The sequence below is a fragment of the Elephantulus edwardii genome, unplaced genomic scaffold (genome assembly GCF_000299155.1).
Source record: "Elephantulus edwardii isolate Elephantulus edwardi_28Jun2011 unplaced genomic scaffold, EleEdw1.0 scaffold00020, whole genome shotgun sequence".
NCBI lineage: Eukaryota > Metazoa > Chordata > Mammalia > Macroscelidea > Macroscelididae > Elephantulus > Elephantulus edwardii.
In genome coordinates, this window is record NW_006399770.1 from 72,509 (window position 1) to 91,079 (window position 18,571).

The window sequence follows — 18,571 nt, forward strand, 5'->3', positions numbered from 1 at the left end:
AAAAAAAAAAAAGAAGAATTCTGATCAAAGAGGGGAGGATAGAGAACAGAATTTCAGATTATCATGGGCTTGTGTTGTGGTGGAGAAGAGTACTGAATATCCCATGGACTGCCAAATGAATGAACAAATATGTCTTGAAAAGAGCACATCTAGAGTGCTCCTAGTAGGCAAATGTGGCAAAATCTTCATCTTTCATACTTGGGACATGTAGCTAGGCAAGGCTATTCCTCGGAAAAGAACATTATGCTTGGAAAGATGAAGGGTCTGTGAAGGAGAGGAAGAACTCTAATGAGACAGAATGACATGGTGACTTCAGCAATAAGCTCTAGTGTGTCAGAGATGATGAGGATGGTACAGGATGCAGGTTGGCTGTTCAAAGAGTCACTAGGGGTTGTACTTGACTCAGTGGCACCTAACAGCAAAAACTAGACTTTCTGGGGTCATGCAGAGTGGATAAATATCTAAAACTACTGGTATGAGGTCGTCTTTAAAATTTATATTCAAAAGATCCCTCGAAGTAATCTTTAAACCAAGCAGTAGTTTAGCTTAACTAGTTTTAAAAAACCCTGTGTGAGTCATAACAAATTATGTTAAGAAGAATGGGAATCTCAGAACACTCAATTGTACTCATAAGAAACCTACATATAAACCAAGAAAGAGTGGCTTGAACAGAACAAGGGAACGTCACATAGTTTGAAATCACAAAAGGTGAGCATTAGGGTTGTATCTTTACTCCTTACCTATTCAGTCTGTATGCTGAGTAAATCATTAGAGAAGATGAATTACATAAAGAAGAATATGGCTACAGGATAGGTGGAAAACTCACCAACAGTCTGAGTTATTCAGGTGGCATAACGTGGTCACAGAAAATAAAGACGATTTGAAATACTTATTGCTGAAGTTCAAAGTATGGGTTATATCTCCATATCAAGAAAAGAAAAACTCTCACCACTGGACCAATAGGAAATGCTATGACAGATGGGGGAAAGATTGACATTGTCAACGATTCATTTTACTTAGATCCACAGTTAACACCCATAGTAGCATCAATCGAGAAATCAAAAGATGTATGGCAGTGGCAAAATGTTGCTGTTTAGGACCTCTCTGAAGTTCTAAGGAGCAAGGATGCCAGTTTAAAGACGGGGGTGCACCTGATTCAAGCCTTAATATTTTCATTTGCTTGTTATGCATCTGAAAGTTGGACAATTAATAAGTATGACAGAAGAAGAATTGATGCCTTTGAATTGAGGTGTTGGCAAAGAGTATTGACTATCCCACAGACTGTTCAAAGAGCAAATAAATCTACCTTGAATAAAATGCAACCAGAGTGCTCCTTAGAGGCAAGGATAGTGGAACTTCATCTCACTTACTTTGGGCATATTTTCAGGAGGAACAAGTCCTTGGAGAGAGAGAGATCATGCTGGGAAACAGAAGATAAGCAAAATTCTCTACAAGATGGATTTTGACACAGTACCAACCACAAGGGACTGGAGCATGACAGAGATCATAAGAAGGCACAACATAGGGCATGGTTCAGATCTCTTGTTCCTGAAGTCAACTTGATGGCACCTAATAATACCACTTTAGGCCTCCCTGGAATATTATGCTATTTCAAAAACTGTCTCGTATCAAATTGACAAACGCATTTCCAAAGAATAGATATGAACCTAAGAATGCATTTAGTTTTTTTAAATGAAAGAGGACAATTCAGAAAGGGAGAGTGAGAATAGTTGCACAAATTAAATATTCTCAATTCCATGAAATTATGCATATAGAAACTAGCATGCATATAAAATTAATGTATATTTTACTGTGTATATTCTCAACAACAAAGTGAAAACAATTTAAAGAAGAAAAATTCAAGGAGAGGATTTGAGCAGGGAAATTATGAATGTGTGAATGTGTGTTTTTGCCACATCACTCTGGTTTATTGAAGCCAGAGCTGCAGAAAATGGACTAGACAAAGACCAAACAATAGACTGCTGTATTAGTGGAAGCCTAAGATAATGATAGTAATGTTTGTCAGGAGGAATGATTACATAAATATTTAAGAGGTTAAATCTGCAGAACTTTATTGATTCAGTATTAGACATTATAAAGAGAGAAGAGTTGGATTGAGTTAAGAAGAGATTATAAGTAAAAATAATGAGAAAATAATAAAATCATATGGGTCGACACATGAGCATCTCTCAAGAAACCAACTGCTTCACTTGTTACAACTCCAAGACAAGATGAACAAGATTCCTATGGCCTAACCAAGAAGATGAACAAGATTCCTATGGCCTAACCAAGAAAGATACTGTTTATTAACATTTTTAAATCCATGGTAATTGGAAATGATTTTGCAAATTTTCATACATCATAGATATCCTAGCAACAGATCTGAAGTTTTGTTTCCATTTATAATTCTAAATATGTGTCTGACGCCCTTTCTAATAATGTGCTGATATAAAGTGGTTGACTTGTTTCACTGATCATTTTGCTTTGGGTCCCTTAGGACTGCAGCCCCTGTTTATAGTTGTATATCACTGTTTGATTACCTACTGCCCTTCAAAAGTATTTTCAGATCATGATCTCCAGTTTAGTTTTTATCTGATAATTCACACTGTGCCTTCATGAGCAGATGTGTGTGCAGATGCCTTTTTAAAGAAAGGCATATTTTGAGTTCTGTAACACAGTGAGTCACTTAGAAAATCGTGTCTTTTTAAATGTTTCTCATCCAAAATTATTTTTCTTGTTTGAAGAAGAAAACGCCTTGGCTCTTTATGTATTTCAATTAAACTCTGCAGTTCCAAATCAGGTCCACGGAGTGGGTGAGGGGATGCCTGGCCTAGCAGAGACCTCCAGATCCAGTTCCAGCACTACCCTTGTCATTGCTCATGCCATTTTGGCTGTTAAATATTTTTAATAACACTTTTGCTTATACACATGGCTTAAGAGCTTCTCTACTTAATAATTTTGCTTTAGCAAGCAAAAGTTTATCTTAAACCACTGTGTTGCTGAATCATTTCAGTGATAACGTTGTTGTTTTTTGGTTGGGTTTTTTTTTAAATTTTTAAAATTTTATTATTTTGAGTGTGTGTACCGTCAAATCAGATCTGACTGGTACAGGAGGAGATTGCCCCTCCTTCTCCAGCAGAGCATCTGGTGGATTTGAACCACCTACTTCTGGGATTGCAGTATAGCTTCTTGCCACTAGGCCACCAGCGCTCCCTGATAATCAAGGTTTTTTTAAGAAAAATCTACAGATATTTTCAACCAAAATAAGGTGTTATTACTAAATCATTGACCATTAATTGAAAGTAGAATAAGGTGAGTGAAATTATTTTCTTTTTTTAAGAAAAGGAAATAAATTTTAGCCAGTACAATTTTAAATCAGAGAACCAAATGGTTCTATAATGACGAAAGATTTTACTCATGTTTCTCCACCAACATCCTGAGTATGAGAAAAATTCAGATGTTTTGGTAAAGCTCTCAAGCTCATCTTTCTTCTCACTTTCTTTTTAAACTTTATACTGTATTTATTGTGTCTAGAAATCAAGCTCTGGTATAACAAATGAAACATAGTATAAATCTCTAATAAAAGCATCATTTAAGAAAAGCTTAGAAAATGGACTTAAAATGAACTCATTAAAGACATGATTATAAGCATTTTGGTTTTAGTATGTAGTGTTTTGCAGTTTCTAGAAATATCAAGCCTTTGTCGCACCTCCTAGAAAATGGTTAAAAAGGGGGGGAAAAAGAAATCTAATACAGAAAAGTCAGTGTGTTTTCTTTCTAAACAGGTCTCCTCTTCCGTACTTACATGCAGATATCGACATTTTCTTAAAATAAGGAGTTCCCTACAATTTTCTGTTTAGAAAACTTACAGTATTACCCTTTGTGCTAGCTACTGTGGTATTTTTAATATTTATCCCCTCGTCCCCACAGGTATTCTTGGCGTCACCAACTGAGGGAATTTAAAAGTGAATACCGTGTTGTAGCACTGGATTTGAGAGGCTATGGAGAAACAGATGCTCCCATTCATCAAGAGAATTATAAATTGGACTGTCTTATTACAGATATAAAGGATATTTTAGACTCTTTAGGTAGGTTTATTTATTTTTTTTAAAGTATTCTTTTTAAGGGGTTGACTTTTAACAAATTATAAATTGTCAACTTCATTTTTTGTTTTTGAGGATACGTTTTTCATAACTTCATTTTTCGTTTTTGAGGATACGTTTTTCATCTTCCTTAACTGGTGCCTGGATCCTGTCACCATGGTTTCGGGTATATAGCCAGAAATATTTCTATAGGAAGTTAAAAATAATGCTTTCAGAATCACTAGTTAGTCCATCAGCTAAGAATAAGAATGATTTTCAACACTTGTTTGTAAAAAAAAAAAAAAAGACCATCTAATAGAATAGATGGTTTATTCTTTCCAGAGTTAATTCTTGAAAATGTTATTTTGCACTCAGAAAATGGAACCCACCAGCAGCTTAATGAGAAGCAAATGGGTGCCATCCCCTCCTGTGCGATTTACAGTCTCAGAAACCCAGTGGAGGGTCGGCTGAGTCAGTTCAATCAATGCCACAGCAATGAGTTTCATGATTACATGCACTGAAACATATGTAACTGATGTGATAATTAGGACTTTAACTAATTCAGTCTAATGTCACAGTTCCACAGTCATTAAGGTTTGTTGAATTGTAGCATTGGGTTTACAAAGTTAGGGAGAAAATGGATTCTTTCTCAGAATAAAGATTTACAAGTCAGCCATAAGTGGGGCATTTATACCTTTACTGTAACCACAAAATCATCAAAATCATCTTGCTTATGACAATTATTTATACAATCCTTATTATGGTTTTCAAGCTCTAATCCTTGTCTTTTCCAAAATTTACGGGTGAAATATTCCTGAAAGATATTCTGTATGTCTAAAATGGAGCCTGAGCATATACATTTTCTAAAAAGTCCTTAGGGGAGCTCTGGTGGCCTAGTGGCAAGAAGCTGCAACTACAATCCCAGAGATGCACGGTTCGAATTCACCAGATGCTCTGCCGGGGAAGGAGGGGCAATCTCCTCCTGTACCAGTCAGAGCTGATTTGACGGTACACGCACACAAAAATAATAAAATAAAATAAAATTTTTTAAAGTCCCTTGATACTTCAGAGACAGATTTTTGAATCACTAAACTCCATCTCTGTTCAATAGGAGATGATAGTGGAAAGATACATTAGGTACAGAAGTTTAACTATTTTATGTGAAGTAATGATGCACCGACCTGTTTTCTTCCACGAATGTTAACATTTATTTCTCAATTACAGGGTATAGCAAATGTGTTCTTATTGGCCATGACTGGGGAGGCATGATTGCGTGGCTAATTGCCATCTGTTATCCAGAAATGGTGATGAAGCTTATTGTTATCAACTTTCCTCACCCAAATGTATTTACAGGTGCGTTTTCAAGTTTGCATTAAAATAACAATACTAAAGCTACAGTTGAAACCTGACACTCAACGTTTTAAAAAGAAAATTTTATTAACATAATCTTTTAAGAATTAAATTACTTGCATATTAGAGCATGACAAAGTCAGACTTCATGACTTTAAATCATCTTGAAGAGGCTAAGAATATTTGGGTGTATGTTGGCTTACAAAATTTAATCCCTTTTCAGAAACTATTTTACTTTTAAATTGAGGAGGGACAAAAGGGGGCAATGCAGTGACATTTCTCTGACATTAAACAGTCTTGAGGCTAGAAATAAATTCTCCTGCCTAACTACTTTTGTTATCAAGAATGGCAGATTATTTAACGCACCTGTTCTCAGCTATTTTGGTTTCAGAATTCCATTATGCTTTAAAAAATATTAGCTATCTCATTGTTTATATGTCTGTTGTCAATATACATTTCATTGGGCACTAAAATGGCAACATTTAAAATATATTTGTATTAAAATTGTTAATAAAATTATATCTAACAGTACTTGTTTTGGTTTTAACATGAATGATGTTTATTAAAAGAAAAAAATGTATATATAAATTCATTTAAAAAGAGTTGGAATAAATCATTACATGTTAACATAAATAACATTTTTATAAAAAGTTATGTATTCCAAAAGAAAATCTAAATTATTTTGTTTTGTATTTTAAAAATTTCTTTTAAAAAAAAGGATTTTTTAGTTAATAAAAGACAGTTGCATTCTTAACATTCAATCTGTTACAATATGTTGTTTGGCTTGAAGTGTAAGTAGTTCCCATTACAATATATTCAAGCTACAATGCAATATATTTATGACTCCATTTTTTCCTTATTTGTATATTTTTTTACTTATGTGTTAAAATGTATCTGTACGTTTATATCTACTATTTCTAATTCCCAGTTATTTACATATAAATACTTTTTATATGTAATATTTTCTAACTTTCCAAATACTCAAATCTGATTTATAAAGATACTGATAACAAAAGACAAAAATACTTAAAGCTTGGGGTGAGGGAAATTGGAAAGATCTGGTCTGAAAAACAATGTATTTTAATTTTGTCAATAAACTAGTATAAATTTTAAAAAAGTAGTTAACAACAAAAGTTTTTGACCTATGTGAGAAATGACTTAAAATGGAGCTATCAGAATGGAATCTAGTGATAAGTCTGGGCTTCCTGCATGTATTTTACCTCACTCAGATGCATATAGTTTGGAAGAGAGGGGAGTGTTTTTAATATCATTTTTAGATAACTGTGGATTTTCTAATTCTATGCTAAATTCAAATATTGGTGATTTTGTAAAGATTACATTGTGGGCTCTGAAGTTATAAAAAGGAATCTTTCATATTCTGCTACATTAAAATCTCTTGCTCTCTCTAGTGCTTAAATTTCCTTTTACTATGCATTATTTTATTTCACCCTGCACTATAAGATATTGGTTTACCATTTTATGCATATCTTTCATATAGTAACATGTTGTTATGCCGTCGAGTTGCAGGTGACTCAATAGCGACCCTATGAAGGAGAGTCCTCGACGCTTGGGTGCCTTTCATCCTCTCTCCAGGTTTATAGGGCTTCCAGAGGCAAGCTATTACGGAAGTGGGTGCCACTCCTCCTTCCAAGCTTGTTTAATCGGGGAGCTCCACCCCACTCTCAGTCCGCATTGGGTAGCCAACCATTAACGCATTTGACACATCCGTGTCACAGTGTTCAGCCTCACAGCAACCACAAGTGACCACTGTACGGCAACTTGTACACCAGGACTATACGGCCTAGAGGAATGTCTGAACAAAAACAATGAAAGACAGGCCTAAAGGCCACGGATTAAAAGTCACCCACCTTCAGCTTGGTAACATCGCTTTCTGTCCACTGGGCCAGCTGATCTCTCTCTGTGTTGTTATTATTGTTGTTAAGTGCCGTCGAGTTGCAGGCGACTCAGCGACCCTATGAAGGAGAGTCTTCAATGCTTGGGTGCCTTTCATCCTCTCTCCAGGTTCATAGGGTTTCCGGAGGCAAGCTATTATGGAAGTGGATGACACTCCCTATATAGTAACATACTTCATTTTTTTTATTTAAAAAAAATTGTAACTTGAGTGAGTTTAGTAGATTGATATTCCATTCAGCCAACCATTAATACACTTTCTATTTTATGTCATTGATTACAATCCCCACATTGTAACAGCACCCTTCCTACTTCCTCCCTGTAGATTACCCTCCCCCATTTGGTTTTTCTTTCTATTCAACCTTCTTATATTTCTTCCTTCTTGCCTTTTGACCTTTCCCCTTGACAAATTTTGTTCATTTCAGTTGGTATGGTTGATTGGCCTAAGGACTAAATACCTCATTTTCACCTTATAAACTTGTCTATTGTTGACCAGGAAGTTGTGTCTCACAGGTGAGTTCAGTCACAGGCTCAAAGAGGCAGTAAAGTTTGTTCATTTACCTCTTGATGAGAATTTAGGTTGTTTCCATTTCATTTCTTTGCAAATAACACTACCATGAACATACGTGTGCATTTTTGTTATTGTTATTGTTAGTTGCTGCTGAGTGTATAGTGACCCTATGAACAATGGATCTGAACCCCGTCCTATCCTGTGCCGTCTTCACACTTTCTGACACACTAGAGCCCACTGTGACAGTCACTGTGTCAGTCCACCTGGTTGAAGGTCTTCCTCTCCTCCACTGATCCTCGACTCTTCAAAGCCTCATGCCCCTCTCCAAGGAAGAGACTTCCTAGCAACATGCCCAAAGTATGTAAGGCAAAGCCTCATCATCCTTGCCTATTAAGACCACTCCAGCTACACTCTCTCCAAGAAATATTTATTTGTTCTTTTGGCAGTCCATGGGACATTCAGCGCTCTTTTCCAATACTTACACTCAAAGGCATCAATTCTTCTGTCATCCCTAATTCATTGTCCAGCAATGACCAGAAAGTCATTGCATAGCAAGTGATCAGAAAAACCATGACTTGAATCAGATGCACCTTAGTCCTCAAACTGACATTATTCTTCAATAATTTGGAGAGGTTCCTAACTGCAGAATTTCCCAATGTAACACATATCCTGATTTTTTTTTTCAGGTAGTGTTTTGGTTTATTATCTTAGTGTCACAGTGACAAGAATCCTCAGAGTGAGAAAAAAACCTGCTAGAAACTCTTTGCCAAACACTCTTCTTGGGATGCAGAGCCTCTGGGCCTTCTCCTACTATTTCTAGGCCTTTCTTTGGTCCTTTGCATGCTAGAATGTGGTTGGGGATTCAGGACTGACCCTTTTCCACCACTAGCTTTATGCTGCATTCATGGAAGATAAGGGCTGTCTGTATACAGATAACCAACTTGGTTACCAACATTACCAGTTTCCACAGGGTTCTACCTCACAGCTATCTGGTAAATCAGTGGTACTTCACTGCTCCAGAGTGGCTGGCCACACTTCAGGATTTCTGACCAAATGCAACATGACGGCCATCGTTCGGGAGGTTACCTACATCTGGTACGGCCACCATGACTTTTGTAAACCAATAGGGCTTCCTTTTCAGAACAATGCCCGGGCAATCTTTCTCCCTGTAGCCTTGATCCTGGGAAAGGAACCCCCGCACCCCTCACTCGGGGGAGTTCCTGAGGCAGAAGGGCCACTGGCAAGTCCCACTGTGGCAGCAGAGGGTCTTCGCCGCTGTCGTAGGAGGAAATCATGTGATACTCCATCCATAGCATAGAAGACGTTAGCCGAGGGTGGAATGGTCAGCTCTCTCTCCCCTGGTAGCAGCTGCACAAGCTCATACTCTGAAGCCACTGCAGAATCTCGATTGTTTTTCTTAAGGACACGACTGATCACACTTGGAGCCTTGTCTTGGCTGGTGACCTAGCAGCACCAGAGACCAAAAGAACAATAAATAACTCCATGAAGACCTCCATTCCCCAATCTTCCAACCCCAACCAAAAAGCGCTCCCTCTAATTATTTAAAAGGGAAAAGGCCATCCAGTAGGGTGGCTCATGTGCTCCACTAACCAGCCTGCCCAGTACCCAGCTGAACAGGGCTGCTTTCCTGTGGGGAAACTGTTTTAGGGTTCTCTAAGTCTAATATGGTCACCAAAAGTTCAAGGTGCAAAAAAAACCCTATCAAAATAAAACATAGTTTCCAGAGTCAGGATGATTCCTGTTTCGATATCCTGATTTCTTGACTGCTAGTACCAAAGGTGTTAATTTTGGATTTAAGTAAGATGAAGTTGTTGACAGTTTCAGCCTCTTCTCCATCCATCATGATATTGTCTATCAGTCCAGTGGTAAGAATCTTTATTTTTTTGACACTGAGATGCAATCCATAATGAAAGCTGCATTCTTTGATATTCTGCAACAAGTGCTTCAACTCTTCTTCACTTTCAGAAATATCATTAATATCACATGCAAGAAAAATACTGCTGAAGATCATTCCAAAAGGCTCATAGATAGGAAATTGCTAGAAGTTCAAGCAGGATTTAGAAGAGGCCATAGTACCTAGGATATCATTGCTGATGTCAGATGGATCCTGACTGAAAGAAAAGAATACCAGAGGAATGTCTGTTTGTGCATTATTGACTATGCAAAGGCATTTGACTGTGTGGATCATCACAAGTTGTGGCTGACATTGAGAAGAATAGGAATCCCAGAGTAGTTAATTGTGCTCATACAAAACCTATACCTGGACCAGGAGTCTGTTATGCAACCAGAGCAGGGAAATAGCAGGTTTAAAATTGAGAAGGGAATGTGTCAGGGTTGCATTCTCTTTCTGAACATATTCAATCTGTATGCTGAGCAAATTATTTGAGAAGCTGGAGTCTCTGAAGAGAAATGTGGCATCAGGAGCAGAGGGAGACTCATCAATAACATGCATTATGCAAATGGGTGTGTATACGTCTATTTATGTCCCAGCTCTTACTTTTTTGAGGTATATATCTAGTCATGATATTGCTGGGCCAAAAAGAATTTATAGTTCTAATTTATTAAAGAGGTACTGTGCTCTTTTTCTACAGTTGTTGCACCATTTTATCATCCATCCAACAGGTATAAGAGTTCTAGTCTCTCTCCACCCTCAGCAGTGTCTGTTGTCTTCTGTCTTGCTTTGCTATTAACGCTGGGGTAAAGGGATATATCTAATTTGGAGCTGGGCTGTAGTCCCCAAAGCACACAATTCAAATCCACCAGCTGCTCCGTGGGAGAAAGATGGGCAACCTCCTCCTGTGATATTAAACAGCCTATGAAAACTTGCTGAAGGGTCAGCTGTGGATCAGTTCCAACTTGACAGTACACAATAATAACAACAGTGGTTAATGTGGGAGTTTTCTAGTCTGTAGAGAGTTTCGCTGCTAACCTAAAAGTAGCATCCACCAGTGACTTTGTAGGAGAAAGATAGGCAATCACCTCCTCTATTTACAGCCTTGAAAATCCATAGGAGGGTCAGCTGCTTAGGTAATGGCAACGGAGAGAGAGAATGGCTAATGATTAAGAGCATTTCTTCATGGTTTTTCTGCCATATGAATGTCTTCTTTGCTGGCACATTTAATTTTAAAATATTCACATGCATTTGTTTCAACTCAGTCTCATAAGAAAAGCATCAAGCTCATAGTAACCAATGCAACTTTTCTAGAATTCTAATTCTTACTTGAAAGCTTGTATTTTTATCTTTGGCAAATACTACTAGTTGTTTTCTTTTAGGTGACAAGCTCACTAAGTTCATTTTCAAGAGAATATCTGCCAAATACCCAAGTCTGAATGACAATAGTTTGTAAGTGATACCTTCAAATAACAATGATGTTCCATAAAATAGGGAAGCTCACTAACTCATATACTTGCAGAAGTGCTTTCTCTAAGATAACCATTATATTTAGATATGCAAAAGAATTATTTTATGTGTATTTGATACTTTATTTTTTTTTAACTGTGCTCAAAAGGAGAGATTTCTAAAAGGAATCATTTTTGCTGCTTCAATAAGAACCTTCAGAAATCAGGTTGGCACTTTAAGCAATCATTTAGTCTATTTTTTTTTATTTTAAATGTGTGGTCATGAAAAAGACAATGACAGCTAGTATTGTTTGCTAGCACCTTGGTTGTGTTAACAGACTAGTTGGATAAAACATCCACCATTGCTTTGGTACTATTAGGGCAAATTTGAACATGGTGAATAAGGCAAACAATATCAGTATTGTTATGAAGTAATTTTATTTCCTGTTATTATTGTTACTAGGTGCCATCAAGTTGACTAACAGATTGGAACCTTGCCCTATCCCATGCCATCCTGATCTCTGCTTGCTCGAGCCCATTGTTACAATCACTGTATTCATCCATCTTGTTGATGTTCTTCCCATATCCCTTGAAAGGGTGTTGGGGATTCCAGAGATCTTCATAGGCTATACTTTGAGAATCTCTTTTTTAAAGAGAACCTCAAAAACCTTAGGAGTGATGAAAGATTTGTGACAAGAGCAGAACACATCTTTATTTGGTTTATTGTTGTTGTTTGCCATCAAATCAAGTATGACTCATAGCGACTCCATGAACAAAAGACCTAATGCCTTTCCATAACTATCGTCGTTTCTCCAAGTTCATAGAGTTTCCAAAGGCATGTGGTTTAGGAAGTGGATGCCACTTCTGCTTCCAGATCTTTTTTACAACTGGGAGCTCCACCAAACACTGTTCACATTGGGAGAACATTATGGTATTTGATACCCTAATGGCACAAGGTTCAGCATCACAGCAAACCCAGATTACCTCAGTACAGTAAGTTGACAAAGAGTGATGTACAAAGTAGAAGAGTGTTCCTCAAAATATAACACTAGTCTCACTTAGCAGTGGTTAAGTGTTGTCAAGTTGAATATGACTCACAGCGACCCTATGAATACCTAAGCTCTGTTCTCTAATTAATATTCATTTCTGTATGATTATAGAGTTTGTAGAGTTTCCAGAGGCATAGACAAAAATTAAACTCGTGCACCTCTTTACCTTTATCAGGGCGCTTTGATGGTGTAGTCCATAAGGAGCTATACTATTATTAGCCCAAAGGCCATGCTTCTCTAGCATTGAAAATCCACCAGCAGAAATTCAGAAGAATTACAATATATGCAGTCTCCTCCCAGTCATTTTACAGCCTCAGAAACTACTGGAGGCTTAGCTATGAGGGCATTCTTACCAGGATGCAATGAGTTGAGTTGTTGTTATGTGCCATCAAGTTGTTTGTGACTCATAGCAACCCTAAGCACAATAGCTCGGAACCTGCCCGAGTCAATCTCACTGTCCCTGGCACTCCTGCCCCCATCTCATGTCAATCTGTCTCATCCAGGGTCTTCCTCTCCTGTGCTGCCCCTCCATACTCTCAAAGATGAAGTATTTCTCCAAGAACCGGTCCATCTGGGCAATATGCCCAAAGTATATTACACAGAACCTTTATTTATCAAGTTTTCTGAGCCCGTTGCTGCTCTAGGCCATGTACACACAAAATTAGAGCAATATATTTAACTTGTTCCTTCAAATTAAGTAGATTAGGGAGAAAGGGATCAAGAGTGCATAAATACTGTGCATTATAATATCACATCAAAAACTCCAATTCATTGCTGTGGTCATTCCTCATGGTCATTCCTACTCGTCATGACCCTCCATTGGGTTTCTGGAGCTGTAAATTTAACTCCTTGGAGGACCTGATGGATTTCAGCCACCACAAGTCTTTTGAATAGTGGTGCAACACAAGACCATTAGAACACCTTATTATACTGTAAGATTTAACATTTTAGGTACATAATCAGCTAATCAATCTCTATTGAAGTATAGTAGGATAATTACATAGGACTTAAATGCCAAACTGACATTTACTGTATTTTTTTTTTAGCTGAATTAAGCAGCACATATCATGTTAGGGGCTCATTAAATTGATCAGAACTCTAACAGTAGATGCTTGGAGGTTTTTTTATCCCCTTATTGTATATTTTAGGGAGCTCTCCTCTCATGGCCTAGTGGTAAGAAGCTGTGCTGCAACCTCAGACACACATGGTTCAAATACAACTGCTCCTCAGAAGGATAAGCAGTCTCCACCCATGAAATTACTTGCCTCTGAAAACTCACTGGAGGGTCGGCTGTGGGACAGTTCTGACTCAATGACACACAACAACAACATTGTATATTGGCTTTACCTTTACCCAACATAATGTTGTTGTAGTTGGATGCCACTGAGTTTATTACAAATCATAACAACCCTATGGACAATAAATCTGAACTTTGCCTTATCCTGCAATATCTTCACAATCTCTGTCATGCACAAGATCATTGTGGCAGTCACTGCATCAGTCCATCTCATTGAGGGTTGGTCATCTTCTGTTTTTCCAGCCCTCCACCATGCCTAGCATGATGTCTCTCTCCAAGAACTGGTTCCTCCTTAAAACAGCCCAAAGTAAGAAAGACAAAGTTTCACCATCTTTATCGCTAAGGAGTATTCTGATTTTGCTTCCCTAAAGATAGATTTATTTGGTCTTTTTGAAGCCTATTGTGATATACAATATCTTCTATCCAACACTACAATTTAGATATCACTTCTTCCTTGGTCTTTCTTATTCATTGTTTAACTTTCAGGTACATAAGAAGCAACTGAAAATACTAAGACTTAGATCAGGTGAGTCTCAGACTTTAGACCTTTATTAAGGTCTTCCAACAAATTTCCCAAATGGAATATAAAATTTTATTTCTTGACTCCTGCTAAAGTTGACTGTGGATCCAAGTAAAATTAAATCATTGACAACTTAAGTCTTTATCTATCATGATATGGCTTAATTGGTCCAATGGTGATGATTTGGGGAGTTTTTATGTTTGAGATGTAACCTATATTGAAGGCTGTAGCCTTTGCTCATCTGCTTCAAGTAAGTGCTTCATGTTTTCTTTGCTTTCTGCAAGGAAGGTGATGTCATCTGCATAACACAAGTTGCTAATGAGTCTTCCTTCAGTCCTGTGCCACATTCTTCTTCATATAGTCCAGCTTCTTGAATGATAGGCTCATCATGCAGACTTAATAGGTATAGAGGAAGGATACAGCCTTAATACAAACCTTTCCAGAATTAAACCATGTAGTGTTCCCTTGTTCTATTCAGACAACTGTTTCTTGGTCTATGTATAGGTTTCACATGACTACTAATAAGAATTCTAGGATTCCCATTCTTCTTAATTCCCAACTTAATATATGCACTTATATTCTAATGCCTATTAACTATTACGAAGGGTATTATGAGAAAAATCTTGAACAATCTTGAACTGTGTGTCAAGTATGTATCCTTACTCCATACTTACCCATCTGTATGCTGAGCAAATCATTTGACAAGCTGGACTTTATGAAAAGATTGTGACATAGGATTGGGGGAAGACTCATCAATACCTGTGTTACACAGATGACACAGCTTTCCTTGCTGAAAGTGAGGAGAACCTACAATGCTTACTGCAGAAGATCAAAGGCTACAGACTATAATTTGGATTGTATCTCAAGAAGCTGTTGACAGTTTCAATCTCCTCTCCATCCATCATGATGCTGCCTATTGGAAGAGTGGTAAGAATCTTTGTTTTCTTGATATTGGAATGCAATCCATACTGAAGGCTGTGTTCCTTGATCTTTTGCAATAAGTGTTTCCAGTCCTCTTCACTTTCAGCAAGCCAGGTTATGTCACCTGCATAATGCAGGTTATTGATGAGTATCCCTCCAATCCAATCCTCTTTACAGAGTCCAGGTTCTCAGATAATTTGATCAGCATATAGATTGAATATGTATGGAGAGAGAATACAACTCTGACACATCCTTCTCAATTTTAAACGATATAGTGTTCCTCAGCTCTGTTCTCAAAACAGCCTGCTGGTCTAGGTATAGGTTTTGCATGAGCACAACCCATTCTTAATGTCAGCCACAACTTGTTATGGTCCACACAGTCAAATGCCTTTGCATAATCAATAAAGCATAAATAGACATTCTTCTTGGTGTTCTTTCCTTTCAGCCAGGATCCATCTGACAATAGCAATGTCTGGTGTCACGGCCTCTTCTAAATCCTGTTTGAACTTCTGGCAGTTCCCTATCTATGAACTGTTCTAGCTTTTTTGAATGATCTTCAGCAATATTTTGCTTGTATGTGATATTAATGATTTTGTTCAGTAGTTTCCACATTCAGTTGGATCACCTTTCTTGGGAATAGGAACAAAATAGACCTCTTCCAGTATGTTAGCCAGACAGCAGTCCTCTAAATTTTTTGGCATAGAATGGTGAGCACATCCAAGGCTGCATCTGTTAATTGAAATAAGTCAATTGGTATCTTATCAATTCCTGCTCCCCCCAACTTTTTTTCCAATGCCTTCAATGCAGCTTCTACTTCTTCCTTCATTACCATTGGCTCCTGTTTATATGGCGCTTCCTGAAATTTTTCAGTGTCTATTTTTTCTGGTACAGTGATTCCGTGTATTCTCTTCATCTTCTTTCATGCTTTCTGGGCCATTCAATATATTGCCCATAGCATCTTTCAATATTGTGACATGAGGTTTAAATTTGGTTTTCAGTTCTTTCAGCTTAGCCAAAACAAAAGAAAAATATGTGAAAGAACTGAACAGATTTCAAAGGGAAGCTTGGGAGGACAAAGCAAAGTATTATGATGGAATGTGCAGAGAGCTGGATTTGGAGAACACAAAGGGAAGAACTCGCTCTGCATTTCAATACAGGCTCTTTGTCTATAACTTCCGTGTGTGATGACATTGACTGGTTTAGGCACCAGGGTGATTCTACCTTCATACAGAGTTCAGTACTGATCTTTTCTCCTTTATATTTTTAAGGAAATTAAGTATGATTTGTGTTAAGTCTTCACTTAATATTTGGTAGAATTTCCAGCAAATACACATTTTTAATATTTATTTCAGATCATCTTACTCTCCTGTATAAAACCTTCTTGCCCTAAATGATCAGGCTTCTGTTTTTATTTCTGACTTGTTTCACAGAAACTCGTTTTATCCCCTTATTCACTACACATCAGCCACGACAGCCTTCCTTCTAATACTTGAATGTGCCAAGTTTCTGTAATTTCTACTTCCTGTGTCTTTACATAGCTCACTCCTCCTCACCATTTAAGACTCAGCTCAAACATCACTTCCCAGAGAGGGCTTCTTTGAACACCTCTACTAAATAATTTATTTTCCCACTCAACAAAATTATCATTGACCATCAGATTACTTTGTTATATGTTATTTATTCTACTAGTACTATCTAAAATTATATTTCCGGTATTTGTTACTTATTCGTTGGGTTAGTTCCTTGTGAATGACTACTATTGATGTCTTGTTTACTGCTAAATCTCTTGGCATGGCATAGATATGCAAATATTCATGGAATGAATGTATTTTCTATATAAGTAAGTGAACTAATAGTAAACAGTTTTGTTCCCATTAAGGCCAACTGAGTAAGATGCTCCACCCAAATCAATCTGTAACTCTTGGGAAAGTGTTACCACACCAGTTACCATGTGATTCAGCCAGTTACTAGTCAATTCAAACTCACAGTGAAATCATATATCAGAGTTGAATTATATACCATAGGGTTTTAAGATTGAGTTTGTGCAAGAAAATCTTCAGACCTTTCTCTGTAGTACCTCAGGGTGAATTTGAACCTCCAGCCTTTTAGTTAGCAACCTACATTACTGGCTGGTTTTCCCACTGAAACAGCCTTATAGAAGGATGACAATGTTAGTTGTGTGTCCTATTTCCTCCTGAATCAAGACTTTACAAAATGGAACTTATAAAAAAATCTAAAGAGCTATAAATTTTTATGACTACCAGAAATACCCATATCTAAATATAAGAACACAGAAATTGTGTCAAAGAGAAATATACAAAAACCTTTCTTTTTAGATTCTTTTATGTGATCATCTTAAAGGTGAAATTGCCTTTAAAGAAGATCTTTCAATGAGTAATTTATATCCTTTATATGGATAAAGTCTAACACAGCATTTTAATTTCAGAATATATTTTACGACACCCTGCCCAGCTGTTCAAGTCCAGCTATTACTACTTCTTCCAAATACCATGGTTCCCAGAATTTATGTTTTCAATAAATGATTTCAAGGTAAGTCAAATAAGTACAGTATTACTAATGAAAAATATTTTAAGTTCATCCTTGAGAAAGAACTACTTTCAAATGTTAAAACTTTAACGCCACACCTACAGTGTGTACTGAGGGCCTCACTGAAGTTCCAGTTCTTGTAGGAGCCTACACCCTGGCAGGGAGCTCTGGTGGCCTAGTGGTTAAGAGTTGAGTTGTTAACCTAACGGCAAGGAGTTGGAATCCACCAGCTGCTCTGCGGGAGAAAGATGGGCAGTCTCCTCCCATTCAATTAGCTATCTGAAAATTTGCCAGAGGTTGAGTTATGTATGGGTCATTTCAATTCTACAGCAAATCTTTGAGCATGCCTTGACAGGCTTATCTAGATGAGATGATTAAATGTGAATGCCAGATAAGAGACTCAGACATCAGCAGAGGTGAAAAGGCATGAAGGCAAACAAAATCCCCAAAATGAACATGCAGGTAGGGATGTCTTCTGTCTACTGACACCAAGCACCACATGCATGTACTTATTTCTTTGGAACTTACTGAATTGTTCTTCTTTGTCCAAAATTGTCTTAGCTATTTGTTGTTATTAGTTATCATGGAGTTTGCTCCCAACCCTACACAAGAGACCAGAACACTGCCTAATCCTGATTCCCATGAAGACCTTTGTGATCCAGAGGCTTTTCATGGGCTCACTTCCAGAAGTAGATTGCCAGACCCTTCTCCCTAGTCTGCCTTAGTCTAGAAGCTCTGCTAAAACCTGTCCCACATCATAGCAATACACAAGGTGGCAGTTGCACATGAGCTGCTGTGACCAGGAGGCCCTCCACAGCCTCATGGAAAGTCAGAGAATTCTATCGGTGAGCCATACTGCCTTCTTAAGTACTGGGATGGTAATTTTTTAAAAAAGTAATGGTGGTGGTTGTTGCCAAGCATCGAGCCAGAACTGACCCACAGCTGATCCTCTGGTGGGTTTCCAAGGCTGTAAATAGCGCGGGAGGAGATTGCTCATCATTCTCCAGTGGAGCAGCTGGTGGA

At 37.6% G+C, this 18,571-nt stretch overlaps 1 protein-coding gene across 1 annotated transcript in view; it reads left to right on the forward strand.

Moving 5' to 3' along the window:
* EPHX4 (epoxide hydrolase 4) overlaps positions 1-18,571 on the forward strand; it is a 57,099-nt gene that overhangs the window by 25,132 nt on the left and 13,396 nt on the right. Inside the window, exons 3-5 of the mRNA XM_006882474.1 lie at positions 3,931-4,088; positions 5,307-5,435; positions 17,448-17,551. Coding sequence (XP_006882536.1) covers positions 3,931-4,088; positions 5,307-5,435; positions 17,448-17,551 — 391 coding nt within the window. The remainder of the gene's footprint in view (positions 1-3,930; positions 4,089-5,306; positions 5,436-17,447; positions 17,552-18,571) is intronic.